General features: G+C 40.7%; 2 protein-coding genes across 5 annotated transcripts in view; one reads left to right on the top strand and one right to left on the bottom strand.

Annotated features, from left to right (window-relative positions):
• Nucleotides 1–15: 15 nt before the first annotated feature.
• LOC126378716 (zinc finger protein 91-like) lies at nucleotides 16–10,092 on the bottom strand. The gene is made up of 5 exons (XM_050027096.1): nucleotides 9,804–10,092; nucleotides 7,736–9,162; nucleotides 6,690–6,723; nucleotides 2,570–3,679; nucleotides 16–1,558 (listed from the first exon to the last, which is right to left on the bottom strand). Exons 1-5 carry the CDS (start codon nucleotides 9,987–9,989, stop codon nucleotides 299–301), a joined length of 4,017 nt encoding a protein of 1,338 aa, XP_049883053.1. The 5' UTR covers nucleotides 9,990–10,092; the 3' UTR covers nucleotides 16–298.
• A 513-nt stretch (nucleotides 10,093–10,605) lies between these two features.
• Nucleotides 10,606–25,036, top strand: part of LOC126378776 (T-complex protein 1 subunit eta) — a 299,946-nt gene continuing 285,515 nt past the window's right edge. For all 4 annotated transcript variants that reach the window (XR_007568136.1, XR_007568137.1, XR_007568135.1 and 1 more), the window contains exons 1-10: nucleotides 10,606–10,669; nucleotides 12,227–12,325; nucleotides 13,847–13,942; nucleotides 14,440–14,505; nucleotides 15,104–15,179; nucleotides 15,964–16,075; nucleotides 17,224–17,357; nucleotides 18,671–18,846; nucleotides 21,813–21,967; nucleotides 22,993–23,162. Coding sequence is in view for 1 of the 4 variants with exons in the window: in XM_050027168.1 (XP_049883125.1) it covers nucleotides 10,667–10,669; nucleotides 12,227–12,325; nucleotides 13,847–13,942; nucleotides 14,440–14,505; nucleotides 15,104–15,179; nucleotides 15,964–16,075; nucleotides 17,224–17,357; nucleotides 18,671–18,846; nucleotides 21,813–21,967; nucleotides 22,993–23,162 (1,087 nt within the window). In the remaining 3 variants the exon portion in view is untranslated. The remainder of the gene's footprint in view (nucleotides 10,670–12,226; nucleotides 12,326–13,846; nucleotides 13,943–14,439; nucleotides 14,506–15,103; nucleotides 15,180–15,963; nucleotides 16,076–17,223; nucleotides 17,358–18,670; nucleotides 18,847–21,812; nucleotides 21,968–22,992; nucleotides 23,163–25,036) is intronic.

Below are 25,036 nucleotides of genomic sequence, written 5' to 3'. Positions count from 1 at the left end.
ATCTGGAGGTCCGGGTTCGATTTCCGATGGGGACATTGTCGAAATCACTTTGTGAGACTGTCCTTTGTTTGGTAAGGACATTGCAGACTTGAATCACCTGATTGTCCGAAAAAGTAAGATGATTCCGTGCTTCGGAAGACACGCTATGGTGTCCCGGGCTACCGGCCCAAACACCTCCGCCAACCCGCAGTTGAGCAGCGTGGTGGAATATGTTCCATACCCCCTCCGGTTGATTGAGGGTCGGCCTGTGCCTAGCAGTGGGACGTGTATATGCCGTTTATGTATATGTTATGTAATATTAAATTCCTGTTATAGTTTGCAATTTCAACGTATCGAAGTCCTCTTTACCCTTATGCGCCTTTTCTACGTGCTTTCTCAGCTCATGGCTTCTTACGAACGTGGCTACACAAAACGTGCATTGTAACCTTAGACCTTTGAAATGCCGTCTTTTCGCGTGCTCAGTCCTCCTCGAAGCCGAAATAAAGCACTCGCCACAATCCTCGCATTTGTACGGCTTTTCCCCCGTATGCCGCCGCCTATGATAGACGACGGCCATTTTGGAAACTAATTTCGCGCCACAAATATCGCATCCGAAGTTGCGTTCCCTAGTATGTACCACCGAGTGTTCAGCCAAACGCGCTGGTGTATAAAACCTTTTCCCGCACCACTGACATTGGTGCGGTCTTATATTCATATGGATCCAGATTATATGGTTCTTTAACTGAGGGCGGGAGTGGTAAGATTTCGAGCAATAATCGCAGATGAAGGTGGCCGGGTCGCGTATGTTGGAACGTTTGCTTTTAGGTATGCCGTGCGCGTCCGGTTTGGCTGTAGGCTCGCATTTCGACCTGTGCTTCCTGTAACAACCCCTATTTGTGAACTGTTTACCGCAAGTACGACACGTTCGCACCGCGTGCATTTGAGAATGAGCTTCGAACGCCCCACTTCTTGGGAACGTCCGCCCGCAGTCGCCGCAAGTCAAAGCGCCCGGTTTATGAGCAGTTTTGATGTGTTTCTTCATTTCCGATTCTTTTTCGAATAGCGAAGGGCAGTGACGGCAAATATGGACTGTTTGTCTGTGGACTAAGGTGAGATGCTCCTTCATCTCTTGTCCTCTTAAGACTATGGTTCCACAGATGAGGCAAGCGTCTTTCTGACCGCTGTTCTTCAGGTGTAAGTTAAGATAGTAAGGGCTTAAGAAGTGTTGCCCGCAGTCCGTGCAGTCGCACAAAGGGCCTGTCCTGGCTATTCGGGTTTTCTTCTCATTTTTCTTCTTCTCTTGAACTTTCCCGGTGAGTTTGTCGAGGGCAGTTTTAGGGTCGCCCCCGGCGTAGTCTTTGACAACGTGGATTGACATATTGTCTTTTTTGATGAAAGCGAAGATGGATTTGACAGGAGCAGGGCCTGTGACGTCATTTGGCAGCTCTTCTAATTTCTCGATGGCTTGGTGCCAAATAGCGTGCGAGGTTCTGACGAGCGTGCGGAACTCCTGAGCGGCGACCACTGCACTGGTGCAGGCCACGCATGCACCAGGAGGATAAGCAGAGTCTTCTTGCATCTGGAATGAAGGAAAATACTGTAACTGTATTGTGAAGGTAAATACCGGGTGCTTTCAAGGCCGGAACAGGCACCTTCTGGGCGAGCGAGCTCCATCTTAGGCCTCGTCAATGCAGAAATCAGAATCATTTATCCATGATAATTACGTTGAATAAATGATTCTGATTCTGATAAACTTGTTGAAGGTCAATGTAACATTTTTGAATCTACGTCATTTCGCAAGGTGTTATGGCTGAGGAGAAATGACAAGCGACACGTCTTTTAAATCAATGTAGGTATACATTACAAGTTGTTTAATAACTAGAGGAAGACATTTAATGCCAGACATTTGCTTGCTTTCGGGCAAGTCTGGGGCCTAGAGCAAACCTATCAAAGGAAAAAGAAACATATCGGTTTAGTTTATGGATTGTTTGCTAGTGAGGAGGTGGACCGCGGTCGCGCGTCCAATAGTTGTATTATGCCTATTGTACCAACTACTGTGAACATGCTGAATTTTTTATTTTTCTTCTATCGTGTGGGTTCCTGGTATGGCTTTGTAATAGACTACTCTGGGCGCCATCCGACTTGTGTCAGAGTACTGCGGGGCGGAAGGCAAGATGGAAACCACTGCTCTATTTTTCCCTAAAAAAGTAGCATGGAAAATACTGCATCGACAAGAGCGTGGCTCTTAAATTAGTGATGTTTTATGTGGCATGTTTTTAACCCCCGTGTTATTCTTTAGTCTATGATATTAGGGTAAACATTGTATGATGATGTGTGGGTTTGTAATGGGGTAATGTCCTAACCTTTGGCGGCCCAATAGTAACCCAGACACCAGGGTTGATGGGGTTGGTAATCCAACTCACAACCGACGTGATAGAAGATTCGAATGAAAAGATTTTAGTATATTTTTAATAAAAAAAACTGAGAATAACCTTCAAAACACCCTCCTGATCCTTTTCGTCATCGGCTTCACATCTACATTGGAGTAATGGACCGACATGTAATGCTTCTTCAGTTCGAACGGTCGGACAAACCTTGCCCCGCACTTCTCACAACCGTGAGGCATGTCCTTAGCGCTCCTGTGGCGCCTTTTGATGTGATCCAAACGTCTCGAAGCTGATAGGAACCTGTCGCCACATTCGTCGCATTGATAGGGTTTCTCGCCGCTATGGATTCTCTGGTGTAGTTGAAACCCTAAGTACGTTCGCATCTCTGCCCCGCACTGGCACATAAATAGTTTTCTCTCAGCGCTATGAATCGTTTCGTGCGATCGCAAATGAGCCAATGTCGATGTCTTCTTCCCACAAGTCTTACAGGAAAACGGCAAAACATGCAAGTGTTTTTGTATTATATGCATTTTTAAAGACGGTTTCTTGTCGTATTTCGCCCCGCAATCGTCGCAGATGTATATGTTGAACTCTGCCGCCGGTTCACGGCCTTTCTTGCAAACTTTTTGGTGGTGTCTGTGGCATTTCCGGTTCTCAAAACTAACATTGCACGGTGAGCAGTGGAACAGATTATGAGAGTACATGTGAGCGCGCAAAGCTCTGGGACTCGAGAAGCTGACGCCACAAGTCTTGCACATGTGGCTGCCCTCACCGTGCTCTAGTTTGAAATGGTGGTCTAACGCGGTCGCAGTGTTGAAAATCTTTGCGCAAACGCTGCAAGCAAGAACTAGCATATTGTGCGCTTTGCGCAAATGTTTCGCCAGCCCATTTTTCGACATTACATCCCCGCATTGCGTACAGGCCCGCTTGCTGGACGCCTTCAGATGTTGGTTCAGAAAGTATGGCATCGTGAAGGTCTTCCCGCAGTCACAACACTGGCATTTTTTAACGACTCTTTCAGTTTTCTTTTTAGGAATCTTAGTTTCAACTTTGGTTGTCAATCTTTCCAGAGCTTCCGCCTTGTTGGTGGCGTTGGATATCTGATCTCTGACGAGGGTTTCGACTCCATTATCGTAGAATATGTAATAGGTTTTGTCATCGTCTGTTGGGTAGTCTATGACGCTGAGAGAGTCAACGGATTGGTGCCAGGTGTCCAGGGATTCTTCGCAGAGGCGTCGGAAGCGTCGGCATTGGAGCGCTTCTTCTGAGCAGGTGCTGCAGACGCCGGGGGGCAGTTCGGAATCGTCCGCCATCTGAAACCACGGGAGGCTCCTGGAATCATTCCTTTCTTCGCATTTCGTACAGCTGCTGCCAGCATTCTACACTAAGTAGTTTATTTTCACTGTCTTCCATTGAGTAATTATGAGTTTAAGTAGCTAGGTAGTGGTGCTAATTCCTGTAGACACCATATAATTTTAGGTTTTTACCTCTCGTTTTCTTATCCGCCGAAAAGTATAGGGGCGGATAATTGGGTAGTTTCCTAGGTCAAAGATAAATTATGAAATTCTGATTACTAAATAAAGAGGTGACAAAAACGTTTCCTTTTTTTCTATTTAACTTATTTATGAATTTTAATAAAGACAAATTTAATAATATGTGCGAGATTTTGTCACGTTTTTCTATGACGTCACAGGTTGCTTTTTCATACAAATTCCATAGTAATTTCGTGTTTTGATGTTTAGTAATAAGTAACTGATTTGACTAGTTGGAAACTACCCTATAGACGGCTGTTAATTTTAAAATGAATGTGTGAATGAATAACCTGGGCGAGTCAAATAGGCATCTCGCTGATATGCAATCCGTTTGACGTGTGCTGTCAACTTAATTGTGTTGGTTTATTGGCCGATGTAAATTTTTTACAGGGTTGTTTTAGATTTCTGCCTAAAATTGTCGTATCACAAATATTATGCCTGTCGATTACCCGTCCCTTTCTTTTTTAGCGGATAGGAAATGACAGGTAGAAAATATTTTCAAGAACGTCTTTGTGAAGTAAGTAGTGTCTGTAGGTACTCGATAGAGATATTAAATAAGATAGAAGCTACAAAAGGAAGACGATTTTATTTATTTACAAATAATGCGCGGTAACGTATAACAAAACATTTCTTATAAAATAGATCAGAAATTATAACTGAAAAGTTTATAGAATATACTATTATTTTTTTGTCCTGTACACCGGCACGAAGTAAGGAATAACACTACGTATAGAACGGCAACTCTCCGCTCCCCACCAGCGGCTGAGCTAGGTTTACCTCACCCCTCCTCGAACATAGTTTAGTCTTCAATCGTATGGCGTCAGACGTCACACACACAGGTGCGCGTGTACGATAACGACAATGTGTAGTGTCTGTGTGAAACGAGGTGTTTTGTATGTGTCCGATATGTGATACCGGATTGCTTCTCAAACGGGGAGCGTCTTTCGCACCCCGGCACCACCGGACTTGCACCAATGAGTTCAATTTATCTTAAGTGCAGTTTTCACTAACACAGTTAGTGTACAACGCTATACCCAGTGATATCAGGGGTGCGCCCAGCGACGCACGCTTTGGAAATAAATTAAAACATTATTTAGTTCATAAAGCCTATTATGACTTAACAGAGTTTCTCAATAATATAAAATTTGGATGACAATATAGCGATGTAATTTGTATATTGTTATGATTTTATTGTGATGTAATATTGAAATATTGTAAAGTAATCTATATAATGTGTACCTACTCATCGAAATATTTGTTGACGTGTAATGTTTATTATGAATAAAGAATTGAATTGAAAGTTGGCTCGAGCATTATAGACGGCGATACGGCTCATCACCTATCACGTTAGTCTAATTGAAAGCTCGGTGAGCCGTGGGTACTTAGTTCATCTTGCGATTGATGTAACTCTCACTACCCCAATTGGTATCTAGTCGTGACATTATTAGCATGTATGATCCCACTGCTGAGCAAACGCCTCCCCGCGCCATCGTTTCCGGGGTCTACCACGTCTATGGTGTCTGTCCTGTGGTACCCAGTGCGTGATGATCTTTGCCCATCGTTCCGGATGCATGCGGCACACGTATCCAGCCCAGTCCCACTTATGTTATGTTTCTATTTTTCTTTTGTGCATAAAACTGCGGCTACCCTCTCCTTAAATACTATAAGACGATTAAGGTCTCGAAATTGGAGGAATCCGATGGAGATTCCAAAACGACATTATGTTTGGACCTTAAATGCATATCGAACTTGGCTTTATTTAGACAGCAAAAGTCACATAAGGAGCATTCGTGATTTGTTCTTCGTTTAACAGTCTGTGTTTCCAGAAATTCATGTTTCTTTACGTGTCTTTGGTACCCTCTTCTTGAGCTGTATTTGGCGTCACATATATCGCAAACATAACGGTCTTCGACTCTGTTGTGGGTGTTGTCATGTTCCTCCAACGCTGTCCGACTCAAGAATTTCTTCCCACATTTTTCGCATTGATGCCTCTTACCAACTAAATGTTGGGTTACTATGTGTATTTGCAAAGCGTGTTTGGAGCTGTATTCGGCGGAACAGTAATCACAGATGCACTTTTCAGATTTAGCCGCCCGATTTACGCAGGCGTGCTTTTTAAAACACGGCTTGTTTGTGAATCTCCTGTTACAACCGACGCATATTTGCGGCGTATGCACATGTATGTGGCCGGAAAAGCATTTGTAAGTTAAAAACGACCTTTTGCAGTGGACACAGAAGTGAGATCCTTTATTGTGATGGAACTTCACGTGTTTCCTTAGCATAATTCGGTTCTCGAATGTGTCGTAACAAATGCTGCAGGATATAGCATTAATTTCATGCGCTACTTGAAGATGTTTCTTCAAAGATTTGATGTGGAAAACATCTCGACAGTGCAAACACGCTTTCATACCCAAATCCCTGATATGTTTATTGAAATAATTGGAGTTCGTAAACCGGGCTCGACATTCTGGACATTTAAAACAATTGTAGTCGTTTTTGAGCGCTGAACGCTCTTTCAAATTCCTCTTCTTGGTAGCTCTAATCCTGTTAAGTCTCGTCTTAAAATTCCTTAAAACTTCTTTAGCATTCCTGGCCTGTGGTAAAGGACATGTTATTTTATCTGAAACAGTTTTAATCCCGTTTTCTTTGACGATAATGTACAGATTTCTTATGTTTTCTGGAACTGTGTAATTTGTGAGGAACTCTGTGATTTCTGACCATCTTTTTGTGGACTCCTTGCATAGTTCAAGGAAAGGCAAAGCGGCTCTTAGTGTGGTCATGCAACGCTTACATGTTGCCTCTGGTAGGAGAGAGGCGTCACCCACCTAGAACAATATTTCTTGAGTCAATCCACTGTCTCAAATAACAACATATCGCCTGGAAGAGAGGTCAGACATAGGTGTATATTTACACCAGCTCCTCGCCAGCTGTGTGGCACAAATCCTGGAAACTGCGTGATCAATTATCTATGATCCAAACATGAATTCTCAGTTTCTCATATGATTGAATTCAGTGGATTAGAGCCCTCAGTTTAAAATGACTGAATCTTGTGTTTTATTTATTAATCGTTTTTAGTAGATACTTGGGAAAAAAATCTGGGTTGTTTTAGTAAGTTGGGATGTGAGTGCTGTCTGTGTGAAAAGATTGCTTTTTATTTTGTGTAGTTATAACTCTTTAACGTTTATAAACTCACGACTATTCCTATATTCCCAACTGGGCTAGTCACATGTACATCCATCGCAGGATGAACCGAGTTCCCACACTTCACCGAGCTTTCTGTTAGACCAACGTGGTAGGAGGTGCGCCGTGACGCCGCTGTGTATAATGTTCAAGTCAACTGTGTTGGAGTAAATTGCACTTGAGATTTAATTAAGAAGTCATTGGTGCGAGTTTGGTTTGGTTTGGTGACATTTGTTTGCATTGCGCACTTACTTTAATATGCGCAAATGTCAAATTGCAATATTGCTTTCTTAGATGAATTGCTTCGATGTGGCCATTTTAACCCTCCAGAGCTCCCAGTTTGAGATGCAACTCGGTAATACGCAGGACCGCTGTGACCTCTGTAGAGGTAGAACTTGTATACGGGTTTAATACGGGTTATTGACTAGTTTTTTCTAGTTTGTGGCTCTGCAATGTATGGTTCTTTAAAATTCAAATTCTATTCTGGGGTCTTTAATATGTATCAGTCTGTTAAATCATTAAAAAAAATGTAGTACAGTAAGTTGTTATGCATGATATAAGTTTAAAACTGCTTGTTTTTTATGACTGTTTATTCAATAAACTTTTAACATGTTGACTATAAATTCATTAAAATTTTACATTAAAGTACATTGCTACTTCTCTCTCCGCCTATCGGTAACTTTATCGTCCAAATCGCTCTTCTTAAGCGACTTTAAATTGAACGTTTGATGTCTTCTGCTATGGTACAGTAAACCTCGACAACTGCTAAACTTAACATGACAAAAACTGCACTCATAATCCGCCCTGTCACGACGAACATCGCTGTGGACTGTACATACATGTTGCTTCAATTGGAACGGTAGCCTGAACCGTGCTGGACAAAACTCACAAACATGCTTCAAAACTATTTGATCCGGCGATTTGTGCGTTTTTCTGACATGTTCAGAACGTCTGGAAGATGCTGAAAATGTCTCTGGACAGTATTTGCATTTGTACGGTTTCTCCCCAGTGTGCAAGCGTATGTGCTGGATGTAACCTAATCTGGTTTTTAACACCACACCGCAGTGTTCACAAGTAAATGATAACACCTCCTCGTGCTTTTTAATGTGTTCGGTCATATGTACTGCTGCGTAGGACTTGCCGCAGTAATGACACGGCCTATGAGTGTTTTTCATGTGAACTGTTTGTATATGAATCGATACAAACTTCTTTCCAGCAAATTTCTTTCCACAGTAATCACATATGCATTCTTTATCTACGCTTCCCCTCACTCCAACTCTAGTTTTTTTATTATCATTCACGTTTTTCACTTCGAGTAACACTTTATGTTTCGTGCGGTACGCATCTTCTCTGTTTCTGTCTAAGTTACAACAGTGTTTGACATGAGTTATGTAACATTTCCTGTTCCGGAACAGTCTGTCACATCCCGGGCAGTTTTTGGCTGCGTGCATTGTGGTGTGGCCGTTGAAGGCGTGGAGAGTCTGGAAGCTGCGCCCACAGTCTCCACAGGAGTAGCTACCAGAGCTATGTGCCTTCGTCATGTGCCATTCAAACTGCTTACGAGACATCAGAAGTGCTGGACACTTTTTACAGTCATAAGAATCTCTCTTGTGTCCTTTGATTAAATGTGTAACTAGGTCATCCCTAGGCATGATGGCAGCGCAAATGTAGCACGCCCTTTTATAATCTGTGGACTCTTTAAGGTGCTTATACAACTCTTTAGGTTGTGTAAAACTCTTCCCACATTCTGAGCACTGGCAAACTTTTTTAACACTTTTAGTGTTTCTAGAGTTTCTAGGTTTTATATCAGTTTCTTGATCTGATTTCTTTACATCTGTCACTTTTTCACTTTTAATTTCCTCTTCGACGGTGTTCAAGATGACCATCTGATCGTCTTGTAGGATTACATGGATGGACTTCTTGAGTCCGATGGCTTCAATATCAGGGAGGCTTTCCAGAAGCTGTACGGTTGTGTGCCACTGATCCATGGCATGTTGGCAGTGACTCCGGAAGTCGGCTGCAGCCTGTGCCGATTTAAAGCAAGCATGGCAGAGTCCAGAGGGCAGGTCTCCTTGCAGCGGTACCTGCAACCATGGTTCTAGTCAAATGGCCACAGTATTTCAGCTTTTGGTATTCTTTCTATGTAACTTAGTATGTAGGTATACAAGTCATCTTTTGTGATGTTGGTATCTTTGGGAGTATGTAGTGTTTCAAATGGTCATTCAAGTAATAAGTAGTATTTTTAAAATAGAAGTTTAAGTGGGAAACTGTTCTCACGTTTTTTTCTTACTTATGTAGGTATTTACGAAGGTCGTTACAAATGTTTTAATATAAACATGCCTAAATCGTCTTTCTATTTTTTTAATACAAAATTAAGCGAAATTAAGGATATTTGAAGGTTATTTTCAAATTAATTTCCATGTGAAAATAAACGGTTGCGTCACCAATGCTATCTCCGTAAATGCAACGATTGATTTTAACGTGAAATTAGGTAAGTTTAAGAACATTATAAATAATTTTAATGACTGTTGGTGCTTAATAGGTCCAAACATCAAGTGTAAGCAGTAAAAAAATAAAATATAATTAAAATTTTATTTCGTAAAACGAATCGCGGCCATTTTGTTCCAAGGAGGCGGGAATGACGCCGTTCCGTTACTCACAGAAAATTCACATAATAACAAAGCAGCTTGATGTTTAGACTAAAGTAATTGCATTATTTACTCACCTCGACTCCTGTGATAGTTTCTAACAGTTCAGAAAGCGTCACAGCGCGGTCCCCGTCCATCATAACTGTGTCCCCGAGATAGACCTGACCTTCCGAAGTATCTCCCATACATATTCTACATCTATCAGACCCATCTCCTCGCACTATATGAGATACCAAGGCTTTAACGTCTACTCGACGGCTCATTTTTGGATCTCTTGCAGTTTCATTCACTAATTATACTCTAAATTGTTGGAAAATCAGAGAAAATTGAGAAAAAACGTCACGAGCGACACAGCCGCAAACTGAGTTATTTTTTTTCTTTTCAATAGTGTTGTGACCCAAATATTATTTTACATAGAATCGATTAATCAATGGAACTAGAATTGATTATAGAACAGAATTATGTGCTTTTAGAAATATATTTACCATTTATTGAGTGTTATTTTATAACGCTTTATAGGTCTTTTACGTGATAGTGATATTAATCTAGAATGGTATGCAAGAACAAGAAATTTAAACTCTTTAGATAATCGATTGGAAATAAAATTATAGCGTTTCACTATTGAAGTGATGTTGCCAAGTTTTACAAGACATTTATTTTTGTTAGGCCCTTTGGTTAGGCCAGTCTTAATTTTTTTATAAATATTGTTTTTGTACCCTGTACTATGTGTCCTGTGTACACAATTACGCATAATTATTAATATTATTAATTTAAAAGCTTCTTAACTAATACAAAAAAATATGAAAGAATTTTCGGCTTTATATTTTTTTTAACAGTAGGAAGAATTAATAATTCAAACTGGCAATACTGGTTATTTGCTGTCATTTATTCGTTCATTCTTGTATTTCTTGTGTTTTGTGAAGTTATTCAGAAAGTGAAAATGGTAATTTAATTTTAAATTTCTCTAATAATCCTACAGCAATGTCTACTTCCATAGTTTCAGTTGAAATGCGTAATGTGTAAATTACACAGTTGTGGTTATATTTTATGTGAATTAAGTGTATTTACCCGAGAAAATGGATTTTAAAAGTCTAGGTTAAGATTCGAGAAGATGTCTATATTTTTGTGTTTTTACGCTTCATTTCTTGTTAAACTCGTTGGTATGGGTATGAAGGCTATTTGTTATAAACCTCCTAATGTCTTGAAATACTGTTTCTGTGAAGTTTGAGGTTTTGACGAAGTTTACAGCGATTTTATTTTGGTATATTCCGGCGACTGTCTCTTGTCTATGATTCACCCGAAACAGATGTCCTATCATCTGCTCACATAATCTTCAATACTTAACTGAAAAACTGCAATTTTGTCCGTTTTCTTTGAAAAAATATTTAAAGAACACGATAAATTGTGGTATGGCTTAATAATTTGCTAGAAAGCGGATATTTACATTGATAAATTCTGCAATATTTCCAAAGACCAATGGAGAGTTATCAAAATTAAATTTATATCTATTATCCAATTTACATAATACATTTTTGGAGCCAGTTTATATAATAAAACGATTATTTACATTGTAACATAAAGAAACTTATTTTAGAACTATGTATTTTTTTTTGTTTGAAACATGGTTATTATGATGTACGGTCACAAGAATCAATATACATACATTTTGGTACTACGTCACATTAATTCTTTTGATAAATTGCACTGTAATTCTCGTTAAATGTCGAATATTGTGTGTATTTTTTGGGGTCTGATAATAGTCTAGCGACTGATGGCAGATAACAAGGGAAAAAAAAAAAAAAAATTTTTGGGGAACATAGGAAAGTCCGTCATTAAACAATATTTAAATAGCAGTTAGACTGTACGTCTTACCTAAAAGAAGGGAGCTTTTATGCTTTGCCCTACCAACACCTAATCTGCTTATATTCACCTAATGACAATTACTTCCGCACAATATCTCAGGAAGAGGAAATGACTGAAAACCAGCGCTGGATGGCGCCATAACATGGCTCCATGGCAGCACAAGCTGAGCCATTTCCTTTTGCCCGTATTCGCAATATTCATAATTAAGTACTTAGTTTATATAGCAAATGTACATTGTTACTGGCAATAAATTTATTTTATTCTTTTATTATTATTCTTTATTATATTCAACAGACTGTCTGCAGATAAAAATGAAAAAAAAAAAAAAAAAAACTTTAAAAACCTACAAACTGAAAGCTGTGTTGTTGTAAACTGGAAGGGTCTCCGTATCCAATAGCAGAGTCACCGAAAGTTCACATCATTTTGTTGACAATAACCTCTAAATTAGTTTAAACTAAGGCATGCAATTTACAACTCTGTGTTTGATGCTATTAAGTTGATCTAGATGCTATTAACTCCTCTCGAGGGTGGACTTAACCCTCGGGAGAAAGAAAAAAAAATAGCTGTATGTGCCTGTGCTCATTAGGTTAGGATGAGACAAAAAAAAACCTAATCGATTTCTTGTCAACATTTGCAGCAACCTCAGATCCTTGTGCTGAAGGAGGGGACGGACCAGTCTCAGGGGAAGCCGCAGCTCATCTCCAACATCAATGCGTGCCAGCTTGTCGTCGATGCTGTAAGTACACACATACAACAATCTATGTACCGAACAATAACTGGGGTCAAAAAGGCTATAATTTGCCTAAAAAAACAATGCAATTAATTTTTTTGAAGTGAACCAAGGTGCTTTTTGAAGTGAACGAGCACCTTGGTTCACTCGCATGGACGAACTTCACGAGTACCTTGGAATGAGGACAGTTAAGCAAGAAATTGCCGACCGATCGCATGTTTGGGCACAAAAATGAAAAAAAAAAACAAAAAACTTTTTTGAAGTATGGCTTCTATCATTTATGATAATTCTGCCAGTGTCAAGGTTGAGAAATACACAAAATTTTCGGTATAAAGCCAAATGGTTGGTCACTTTAAAAAAAATAAATTGTTTTGTGACATTTGTTGGTATTACATACTTGTTTTTAGTTTATGGCTTATTCAACCATTCTACCAGTGTTAAAGTGATCAGAAAACATCAGGCCTTTACATCTTTATCAGATGATTCAAACAGTGTTTCTGTGTTAAATTTGTCAGAGAACAAATTTAAAGCTCACGTGAAGCTTACTTTATGTAAAAAAGCCTATTATAAGATTAATGATTACCTAAATGATAAAAATGTCTGGTATTGAATGTGTTCCTCTAGTTATTAAATAACTTGTAATGTACCCTCATTGATTTAAAAGATGTGTTGCTGTTGCAGTTTCTTGTCATTTCTTCTCCTCAGCCATAACACCTTGCGAAATGAAGTAAATTCAAAAATGTTACATGACCTTCAACAAGTTTATCCATGATAATTACGTTGAATAAATGATTCTGATTCTGATTCTGTGGCAGCTTTTAAAATGGCTGTAAAGTTCAATGCGAGAGCGACAGTAGCGGTCGCACGACTGGCATTGTAGTTGAGGGTTATTAGATGGTATAGGTGGTAAATCGGCCCTCTCACTTCTGTGTCGCCTCTCGCGTTTGATCAGAAAACAAACTGAAAGAAATTGACAGGTTGGATAAAATAAAACTGTAGGTACTTAACTTCGAGCTAATCTGCAACAAGACAAAGGTGAACCCCAAAAAACCCCATACATACATACATACATACATACATACATCTAAAAAAAGAATATTGCTATTTATCATTTGTTTGGAAAAAAAATATTAAAAAACTTAACAACTAATGTCAAAACCGTTTTTTTCTTATAAAATGCCTATTCATCATCATCAATCATCATCATCATCATCATCATTATTGAGGACAGAAGAGGCAAGATGATTGGACACCTAATAAGACACGACGAATTCATTAAAAACATCATAGAAGGAAAGCTAGAAGGAAAGAGAGGAAGGGGAAGACCAAGAAGAGCTTACATGGAACAGATTAAAGAAAAGGTTAACGTCGTGTCTTATAGGGAAGTCAAGGAATTGGCCTTTGATAGACTGGAATGGAAAATGCTACACCGACAAGAGCGTGGCTCTTAAAATGCCTATTAAAAAATAAAATTATATAAATAATAATAAATTATTTTTCTGACTAAATATAACTTACGAATTACAGGTACGTACCACACTGGGCCCACGTGGCATGGACAAGCTGATTGTCGATCACAATGGCAAAGCGGTCATCTCCAACGATGGAGCTACTATTATGAAGGTGAGGTCTTTTTGGGTAACTTATACATAATGTATAGATTTTTTACTTTATTTTATTAGTTTTTGGCAGGAATTGGGTAGTCTCTTAGGTCACAGATAAATTATAAAATTTCTAATTAAAACACATAATAACGGGTTCATACCGCGTTAAAAAAAAAAAAATAAAAAAAAAAAAAAAAAAAAATTAAATTTAAAAATAATAAAAATAATATAATAATAATATTAATATTTTAATTTAATGTAATTATTTTTTTTAATTATAAAATTTCTGATTACTAAATAAAGACTTTTTTTCTATTTAACTTCTTTATGTATTTTAACAAAGAAAAATAAGTTGATTTAGAAGATGTGTTGCTGTTGCAGTTTCTTGTTGTTTCTTCTCCTCAGCCATAACACCTTGCGAAATGACGTAAATTCAAAAATGTTACATTGACCTTCAACAAGTTTATCCATGACAATTACGTTGAATAAATGATTCTGATTAGTTTTCTTTTTCAGTTGTTGGACATTGTTCACGCTGCTGCTAAAACTCTGGTGGATATCGCCAAATCACAGGACGCTGAGGTAAGCTTGAGCAATCTATTCCTCTATCGTGTGCGATCAATGCAACGAATGTGGCGACAAGTTCCTATCAGCTTTGAGACGTTTGGATCACATTAAAAGGCGCCATAGGAGCGCTAAGCATATGCCTCACGGTTGTGAGAAGTGCGGGGCGTGCGGGTCAAAAAGTCGCAGACAATCTATCAGGGGGGATGACCCCCTCCGCCCCTGAATCCGCCCATGGATCATACATAACATAAACAGCCTATATACGTCCCACTGCTGGGTACAGGCCTCCCCTCAATCAACAGGAGGGGGTATGGAGCATACGGCCAATAGCCGGGCCTAACAGCTTCACATGCCCTCTGAAGCACGGAATCATCTTATTTTTTCGGACGATCAGCTGATTCAGACCCATGGATCACATAGTGATTTTTTGATACGTCCCCACCGGGATTCGAACCCGGGACCTCCGGATCGTGACCCTATGATTATAAACACGGATCCAATTTCCGAATTGTGTTGTGGAAGTCCATACAGTATGATGGGTTAAAAACTGCCATAAAAAAAAACTATAATATTAAATATACAATATATTAATAGCAAAAACTTGTTGTTTCAGGTTGGTGATGGCACCACGTCTGTGGTGATCCTCGCCGGAGAGATCCTAAAAAGGATGAAGCCTTTCGTTGAGGAGGGTATGTCTTTTTTTTACCGTTTCATTTAAACACTGGCCCCGATTCCTGCAGACACCTAATTTTAATTTAAGTTATACCTGTCATTTTCTTATCCGCCGAAAATGAAAGGGACGGATGATTGATAGCTCTTAATTTTAAAGAAAGAATGAGTCATCATCATAGTAGTATAGTAATCATTCCCAACACAAGTGAAGAGGGCTAGAAATGGCGGCTTGTCATAGGACTGAGCATACCTGGTCTTCTTATACCATGGTCACAAACGACCTGTATAGCGTACTAGCTCCCACTGTTAGACAAAAACCTCCCACTACACCATCGCCGATGATTAAACCAAACGGATCCAATTACCGAACGGCCATGTGGATCATGATAGTAGAAATGAGGCGCCCCCATCAACCCCCCCCACGTCACCCCCAACTCCACCACTTCACCCACCCACATCACCCCCCACGTCACCCCCCCATCACCCCCAATTCCACCACTTCACCCATCCACATCACCCCCCCATCACCCCCAACTCCACCACTTCACCCACCCACATCACCCCCACGTCACCCCCCCATCACCCCCAACTCCACCACTTCACCCACCCACATCACCCCCACGTCACCCCCCATCACCCCCAACTCCACCACTTCACCCACCTACATCCCCCACGTCACCCCCCCATCACCCCCTTCAAACCCCCCCACATCATCCCCAACTCCACCAATTCACCCACCCACATCACCCCCCATGTCACCCCCAACTCCACCACGTCTCACCCCACCCTCTTTATCAACAGGCGTCCACCCCCGCATCATAGTGCGCGCCATCCGCACGGCGGGCAAGCTGGCTGTGGATAAAGTGAAGGAGCTGAGCGTCAAGATTGACAACAAGTCTCCCGAGGAGCAGAGGTTAGTGTTTACTGTTTATAACGGCCTCCGTGGTCCAGTGGTTGAGCGTTGTGCTCACGATCTAGAGGTCCCGGGTTCGAATCCCGGTGTGGACAAATCACAAAAAAATCACTTTTCCCAAGGACAATACAGGCTGATCACCTGATTGTCCAAAAGTAAGACGATCCGCGCTTTGGAAGGCACGTTCTGATGTAAGTACGTAGTCGTTACATGAGCCATGTCAGGGGCTTTTGGCGGCTCAATAGTAACCCTGGCACCCGGGTTGATGAGATTGGTACTCCACCTCACAACCCACACGATAGAAGAAGAGTTTATTTTAAGTTATATCTGTCATTTTCTTATCCGCCGAAGAGGAAAGGGACGGATAATCGACAGGCATAAAATCTATGGAACACAAGGAAATGCGACATTTTGACACGTTTTTCTATGACGACACAGGTTGCTTTTTCACACAAATTCCTTAGTATTTTATCTTCTAAATACATAAAAGGAGAAACTGACTGACTGACATATCAATGCACAGCCTAAACGGCTAAACGTAGGTACTTGAAATTTGGAAGGGACGTAGCTTAGGTACCGTAGAGGTGCACTAAGAAAGGAATTCCCAGAATTCCCACGGGAACGGGAATTAGCGGGAAAATCCTTTTGTATGAAAAATTTTCCACCGAGCTCCGCTTAAGTTAGACGATTGAAATTTGGTATGCAGGTACCTTACTTAACTTAAAGCTTAGTTGCAACAGGATATTGCAAAATTCCTACGGAAACGGGAGTTAGCGGGAAAAAACATTTGTATGAAAAAATCGAAACCGCGTAAGATAGATGCTTGAAATTTGACATGCACTCCCACACACACAAAGATCTCTCTTTTATAACACGCCACGCGGACGAAGTCGCTGGCAAAAGCTAGTTTATTTATAAAAAAAGTACACCAACAGCTTATATAATAAAACATTAAATAAAATAATAATTACATCAGGAATTAGACTGTTACATAGCCTTCCAAAGCACGGATCATCTTATTAAAAAAAAAAACTTAGACAGTGTGTACTGGAATCAGAACCGCTGCAGAAACTGGACCTGCCAAATCTTCAGGTTAGGTTAGTGGATCCTGTGAGAAACTGGAGATGATGATTATTCTCCATCCTCAGAGATTTGCTCCAGAAGTGTGCTGTGACCGCGATGTCATCCAAGCTGATCCACCAGCAGAAGGGGCACTTCTCCAAGATGGTGGTGGACGCCGTGCTGTCCCTGGACGCCCCGCTGCTGCCTCTGGATATGATTGGTCAGTACCATTGAATATTAAAAGTGGACTGTATTGGGAAAATTGCGATATACTAAATTTGGGTAAAAAATTGATACGAAAGTGCAACATACAAAATACGACAATAGACGAGAAAAATGCATTTAAAAGAGAAAGACTCACCTAGATGACCTGCTGTGACATACGCAGGCTCGAGAACCAACAGCCAGGGAGGCCCCTGCAGTACCTTCAGCTCGCCGACTTACCTCAGATTACCGAGTTACCTACAACTGTGGCAAAACACTCGAGCGATGGATTGTCTTCCCAATCTAAAGGCACTGTTGCACTAGGAATATGTTCGGCAATTACGACAATGATTTGAAAGATTCAAAAATTATTCGCGGGTCACACGTCTGACCTCTATAACGACACGAAAGCAAGAGAGAGACGTTCCAAAACTAAATTCTCAAAAAAGTTATTTTCAAAGTTATGTTTGTAATGTTGCCAGGCGAAATATAGTACAATTCTGAACAACCATGCAAGTTGTAATTGTACCTTGGTGTAATAATAAGGGTCATCCTTTATACCCAAACCAAAAGGTTATTGACTGACGTAAAATTTTTAGACGGTTGGTTTAGATTTGTGCTTAAAATTGACGTGTGTTCCATAAATTTTATGCTTGTCGATTACCCGTCCCTTTCCTTTTCGGCGGATAAGAAAATGACAGATATAACTTAAAATAAAATTAGATGGTATTTACAGGAATTAGCACCATTATTTGGTTTATTTTTCAACTATGGATAGGCAAAAGTGATGTTGATGATGATGCCAATGATTAAAACAAACGGATCCAATTACTGAATGTTCGTGTGGATCATGATAGTAGAAATGAGGCGTTACATCTCCAATTAGGCGAGTATGACTTGTGGCTCTGCCCACTCCGTTAGGGCTTACGAGCGAGGACTTATGCATGCTAATTCAAAAATATCTTTAATCAATGCGTAACTTGCGCAACGTGATAAAATTATGTCATGGTCATTTTATTTCAGTTCATCATCATCAGCCGTATGACGCCCACTGCTGGGCATAGGCCTCATTTTTATTTCAGTTATTTGATTATTATTGTATTCAGAGTTATTAGATTATTATTGTATAATATCAAGCATGACTCCTTTGCAACGCCCTATAAAAGGGTGCATGTACAATGACTTAATGTTGTAATATTTTTTTAAGAACTTTATGTAAAATGTGCATGTACGCAAAAATAAATGAAATAAAATGATATAATTACGTCTTTTTTTGACGTGACTTATTGTAGATTTGCCGCAGATAATTATTATGATATCAATTTATAGGCATCAAGAAAGTGTCAGGCGGCGCGCTGGAGGACTCCTTCCTGGTGGCCGGTGTGGCGTTCAAGAAGACGTTCTCGTACGCCGGCTTCGAGATGCAGCCGAAGAGCTACGACGACTGCAAGATCGCGCTGCTCAACATCGAGCTCGAACTCAAGGCCGAGAGGGATAATGCTGAGGTTGGTACTCTGTAAGTTAGAATTCTTAGGGTGGTAAAGTTGCTACTCACTGCTAAAGTTGGTACTCACTACTGTATTAGAATGCTGCAGTTGGTATTCGCTGCTGAGATTATTATTCACTGATCTGTGTTAGAATGCTGAGGTTGGTACTCACGGATTTTACATTTTATTTATTTTAATTTCACGACATTACAGTGCAGAAGCGCCAATGCACCGTGAAACTTTCATAATAATATAATCAAAATGTAACAGAACTTAACTATCAGAATCAGAATCATTTATTCAACGTAATTATCATGGATAAACTTGTTGAAGGTCAATGTAACATTTTGAATTTACGTCATTTCGCAAGGTGTTATGGCTGAGGAGAAGAAATGACAAGAAACTGCAACAGCAACACATCTTTTAAATCAATGAGGGTACATTACAAGTTATTTAATAACTAGAGGAACACATTTAATACCAGACATGTTTATCATTTAGGTAATCATTAATCTTATAATAAGCTTTTTTACATAAAGTAAGCTTCACGTGAGCTTTAAATTTATTCTCTGACAAATTTAAAATATTATCTGGTATTTTATTGTAAAAACGTATACATAACCCCAAAAAAGATGAATTTAATTTACTTAATCTAGAATTTTGAACAACAATTATATTTTTATTCCTTGTATTGTAAGTATGCCTTTCACAGTTTCTCGGAAGGAGAGATACGTTTTTACGCACATAAATAATGTTTTCATAAATATATTGACTTGCGACCGTCAGTATATTTATTTCTTTAAACAGCTCCCTTAAAGAGTCCCGACAACGCAGATTATAAATAGCGCGAATTGCCCTTTTTTGAATGATGAAAATAGTTTCTACATCAGCGGCTCGACCCCATAATAAAATACCGTAAGACATTATGCTGTGGAAGTAGCTGAAGTAGACAAGTCTAGCAGTGGGTACATCTGTGAGTTGTCGGATCCTTCTGACGGCATATGCTGCTGAACTTAGCTTGCCCGCTAGTGATACAATATGTGGGCCCCATTGAAGTTTTGAATCTACAGTAATTCCTAAGAAAACGGTGTGTTCAACAAAATCTAAATTCTCGTCGTTAATTTTGATGTTATTATTTACTTTCTTTACGTTTGGTAGAACAAATTTAATACACTTCGTTTTCTTAGCATTTAGAACTAGGTTATTTACTGTAAACCAGCTTAGAACCTGCGACACAGCGCTGTTTGCTTCGTCAAGTTCCTCTAACTTTCTATCGATTTTAAATATAAGAGAAGTGTCATCCGCGAACAGTACAATGTCAGCTTGGTTCTGTACTACATAAGGTAAATCATTTATGTACACTAAAAAAAGAAACGGCCCCAAAATGGATCCTTGAGGAACTCCCATTTGAACATGAGAGCCCGAAGAAGTCGTACTATTGATTTGTACCTTTTGTATCCTATCACCTAGATACGAATTTAACAAACTGAGAGCTCCATTATTTAGTCCATAGTGCCTCAATTTCAAAAGCAAGGTCTCGTGATCCACGCAGTCGAACGCCTTAGACAAGTCACAGAATACTCCTACGGCATTCTGCGACTCCTCCCAAGCATCGAAAATGTGTCGAACAAATGTGACACTCGCGTCTGTTGTAGACCGACCCTTAGTAAAACCAAACTGCTGGCTGTGAAGTAAGTTATTTAAATTAAAATGACATAGCAGTTGGTCGAGAATAATTTTCTCGAAAATTTTACTAAGTACTGGTAGAATAGAAACCGGTCTATAATTCGTGGGTCTGATTTTGTGCCCGATTTAAAAAGAGGTATAACTTTACTGATTTTCATTAAAATTGGAAAAGTGCCATTTTCAACACTCATATTAAAAATGTAAGCTAGATATGGTGCTAAGATATCAATAATAGAGCTCATCAATTTGACAGACAATCCCCATAAATCTTTCGAGGTTTTAAGTTTCAGCTGTTTGAATACTTTAACAATACTACTCGGATCAACGCGTTTAAAATCAAATAATTCAGTGCAAGCAGTAACATTACTTTTCAACAATATATCAGCTTGAACAGGAGAGGACCTGAGAGATTCTGTTGTCTATGTATACTTAAACAGTAAACATTATATTTTAAGACAGTAGTTAAACAAAAACTTCACAAAAAAGGTTATTATAAAGTTAGTGATTATTTAGAAGATATGAATGCATGGGATTAACTGTCTGAGAACTGATATTAGGCAGCTAAGTTACTCAATTGTATACCAATATTTTATGTTTATTTTAATTTTTTTAAAGAACGTCTAGGGCCCTGTGCCGAGGTTTTTCTTGCAGCTTTTTTCCCCCGGCTATACAGGTTGTGAGAAGCTGCAGTAGTTTTAGGCGGATGAGACGTTCGTTATGTAAAATTGACGATTCAAAGTGTAACTATGTTACCTACTGAATAAAGATATTTTTGAATTTTGAATTTTATAAAAACATATTTCACACATCCTTCATCATCACAGGACCTCAGACTCTGACACATACGTCCACTCACTCACAAATAGATCACACTCTGGTGCTGATCTGTGTTAGAATGCTGAAGTTGGTACTTACTGATGTTAGAATACTGAAGTTGGTACTCACTGGTCTATGTTAGAATGCTGAGGTTGGTACTCTAGATCTGTGTTAGAATGCTGAGGTTGGTACTCTAGATCTGTGTTAGAATGCTGAGGTTGGTACTCTAGATCTGTGTTAGAATGCTGAGGTTGGTACTCACTGATCTCTGTTAGAATGCTGAAGTTGGTACTCACTGTTAGAATGTAAATCAAATCGCTCCAAGTAGCAGTATTGTTAATTTTACGATAATGATTAAAAACAACGGATCCAATTCCTGATCACAGTTGACAGACAACACGAGTATGAATCTCCCCCAATTTCACCCTCGTTCACCCCCCAAATCTCCCCCTCGTTCATCCCTTGCTCTCTCTTGCCCCCAGGTGCGCGTGGACAACGTAAAGGAGTACCAGAAGGTGGTGGACGCGGAGTGGCAGATCCTGTACGAGAAGTTGGCTACGCTTCACGCCAGCGGCGCTAACGTGGTGCTCAGCAAACTGCCCATTGGCGACGTCGCCACCCAGTACTTTGCCGACAGGTTCGTAACCTATTTTCATCATCATCATCACCAGCCCATTAACGTCCCCACTGCTGGGGCGCGGGCCTTCCCTATGGATGGATAGGGAGATCGGGCCTTAAACCACCACGCGGGCCCAGTGCGGATTGGTGGTTATTAACGACTGCTAATGCAGCCGGGACCAACGGCTTAACGTGCCTTCCGAAGCACGGAGGAGCTCGAGATGAAAACTTTTTTGTTTCTGTGGTCACCCATCTTATGACCGGCCTTTGCGAAAGTTGCTTAACTTCAACAATCGCAGACCGAGCGCGTTTACCGCTGCGCCACCGAGCTCCTCCTATTTTCATAATGAGGTACAATCGGCGTTCCCCAAAAACACGATAGATGGCGTTGTTAAGTTTTTTCTTCGTTTATAATAATAATAATAACACACGATGTTTTTTTAATATCGGATATCCTATAGGTTAATTCTTCTTCTATCGTGTGGGTTGTGAGGTGAATTACCAACCCCATCAACCCTGGTGTCAGGGTTACTATTGAGCCGCCAAAGGCCCCTGACATGGCTCATGTAACGACTACTTACTTACATCAGTAATTAGTAACCGGGACCAACCGCTTAACGTGCCTTCCGAAGCACGGATCATCTTATTTTCGGACAATCTGGTGATCAGCCTGTAATGTCGTAACCAAACTAGGGACCACAAAGTGATTTTTGCGATTAGTCCCCACCTTCTTTTTTGACCTAACTTATTGTAGATTTGCCGCAGATGGCATTAACTACTTGGCCGGACAAATGGGGAGCGCTGAAGGCTCTCACCCGGTACAACGTTTAAGACAACAGGCCTGAGGTTGCCCAGTTGGGCGCGAACCTCCGCTCAGGGCGTCGTCTGAGAGGAAAAATATTTGAAAGAATTAATCGACCCTAGTGGGTCGATAGCCATAAGCGCTGATTGAGGGAACTATGTCCCCACCGTTCAACCGTCCAACGCTCAACCACCGGACTACAGAGGCCGTTATGTTGGTACAATGACCCGTCCTCCCCACAGAGACATGTTCTGCGCGGGCCGCGTGCCGGAGGAGGACCTGCGGCGCACGCAGCGCGCCTGCGGGGGCGCCGTGCTCACCTCGGTGCGGGACATGAAGCCCGCGGCGCTGGGGCACTGCAAGCACTTCACCGAGAGGCAGGTCGGAGGCGAGCGGTACAACATCTTCACTGGTGAGCGGATCCATTTCTGAAATTGGTAAAATTTTACCCTATGTCCCCCCCTAACCCCCCCTAACCCCACCCCCTTCCCCCCTGCCCCACCTTACCCGATCACCTCGGTGCGGTACATGAAACCCTCGGCGCTGGGACACTGCAAGCACTTCACCGAGAGGCAGGTCGGGGGCGCGCGGTACATCTTCACTGGTGAGCGGATCTATTTCTGAAATTGTATGATAAAATATGATATGATAAACCCCCCTCTTACCCCCTCATCCCTAACAACCCCCCCCCCCCCCCCTCATTCCTACCCCCCGATAGATAGATAAAATACTTTATTGTGCACAATGGACACAAAATACAGAGACAAGGACTAAATATATGCAGAAATGCACAACAGGCGGCCTTATTGCTCATGCAGCAATTTCTTCCAGGCAACCTTTGGGTACAGGAAAATTTTGCCGGAGTGCCTACCCAGACTAAACCCCCTCTTAACAACCCCCCCCCCCCCCCCCTACCCGACCGCCTACCCGTTATACCCATTCAGTAGGAAGTTGACAATAACTTTGCATACCGTTGTCACCTATAATTAGGGTAACAATTACTCTTGTTTACATATAAGTAACTTGCAATGTAATTATTGTTGTTAACTCTGTTGAAATGTTAGCTGCCACTTTTGAGCATACTTTGTTTTCTTATGCCATGATTCAGCCTATTTTAGGAGACGTGATTTACACAATTGTACAAAAATAAATACTGCATGAAAAGCAAAAAAAGTACCTTCAAAATTAACTTACGGTCACACATTATTATGTATACACTTTGGTACCATGTCACATTAACTTTTTTGACAAATTGAACTGTAAGTCTCACTAAATGTCAAATGTGTTAGTGCGACAGAGTCCTACATATATTGCTCATGACTGTACATACCGAATTAGTGATGATGAGCTGTCCCGAACCTAATCCTCACATTCCCTTCCTCATCAGGGTACGATAAAGGAGAGGCTCCAGATGGTAAGACTTGAAAGTATACAATTTGTAGTTTATTTGGCTATCGTAGCGCAAGCGATATGTCATTTCTGGAACCTTCCATACATTTCAGATTAGTAATTTTAATTTAGATTGATTTAGATCCTTAAACACACACACACACACACATATACATACATAAACTACATAAACAGCCTTACTACGTCCCACTTCTGGGCACAGACCTCCCCTCAAACAAAAGCTGCTCCACTGCGGGTTGGTGGGACGGGCTAACCTATAAAATGCTACTTGGGTTCTATGTCGATCTTGTGACGTAGCGAGTAGGCGCCGCTACTTCAAAAGCGCACCCCTGATGCCGGGCAGCAGCGGTATCAGTACTGGTTGGAGGCCGAGGATATGGATTCTGGTAGGGCTCTAGCTAGAACATCACCGATTGAGAAATTGGTCGGTGTACTGCGGAACGGAAGGCGATTGGAGCAACCACCGTTCTACACGCCCTATCTATGGAGTAATGGCGATTACTCCACCGACAAGAGCGCAGCTCTTAAATAAAGAGAGAGTAGGTAACATAGTTATTGAATCGTCAATTTTTTTGAACGTCTCATCCGGCTAAAACTACTGCAGCTACTAGACCATTGAGGCTGCTCATATACATACACACATTAACACACACACACACACACACACACACACACACACACTATTTACACATTACACACACACACACACACACACACACTATTTACACATTACACACACACACACACACACACACACACACACACACACACACACACACATTACACATTTTTTTTTTTTTTATTATTGTATCGCTTGCTCACAGGCATACCGACGCACCCACTCACCTTCACACACGCACACAGACTGACCTTGAC

Source organism: Pectinophora gossypiella, chromosome 27 (assembly GCF_024362695.1).
Source record: "Pectinophora gossypiella chromosome 27, ilPecGoss1.1, whole genome shotgun sequence".
Classification (NCBI taxonomy): domain Eukaryota; kingdom Metazoa; phylum Arthropoda; class Insecta; order Lepidoptera; family Gelechiidae; genus Pectinophora; species Pectinophora gossypiella.
This window is presented reverse-complemented; position numbering and strand designations above follow the sequence as displayed.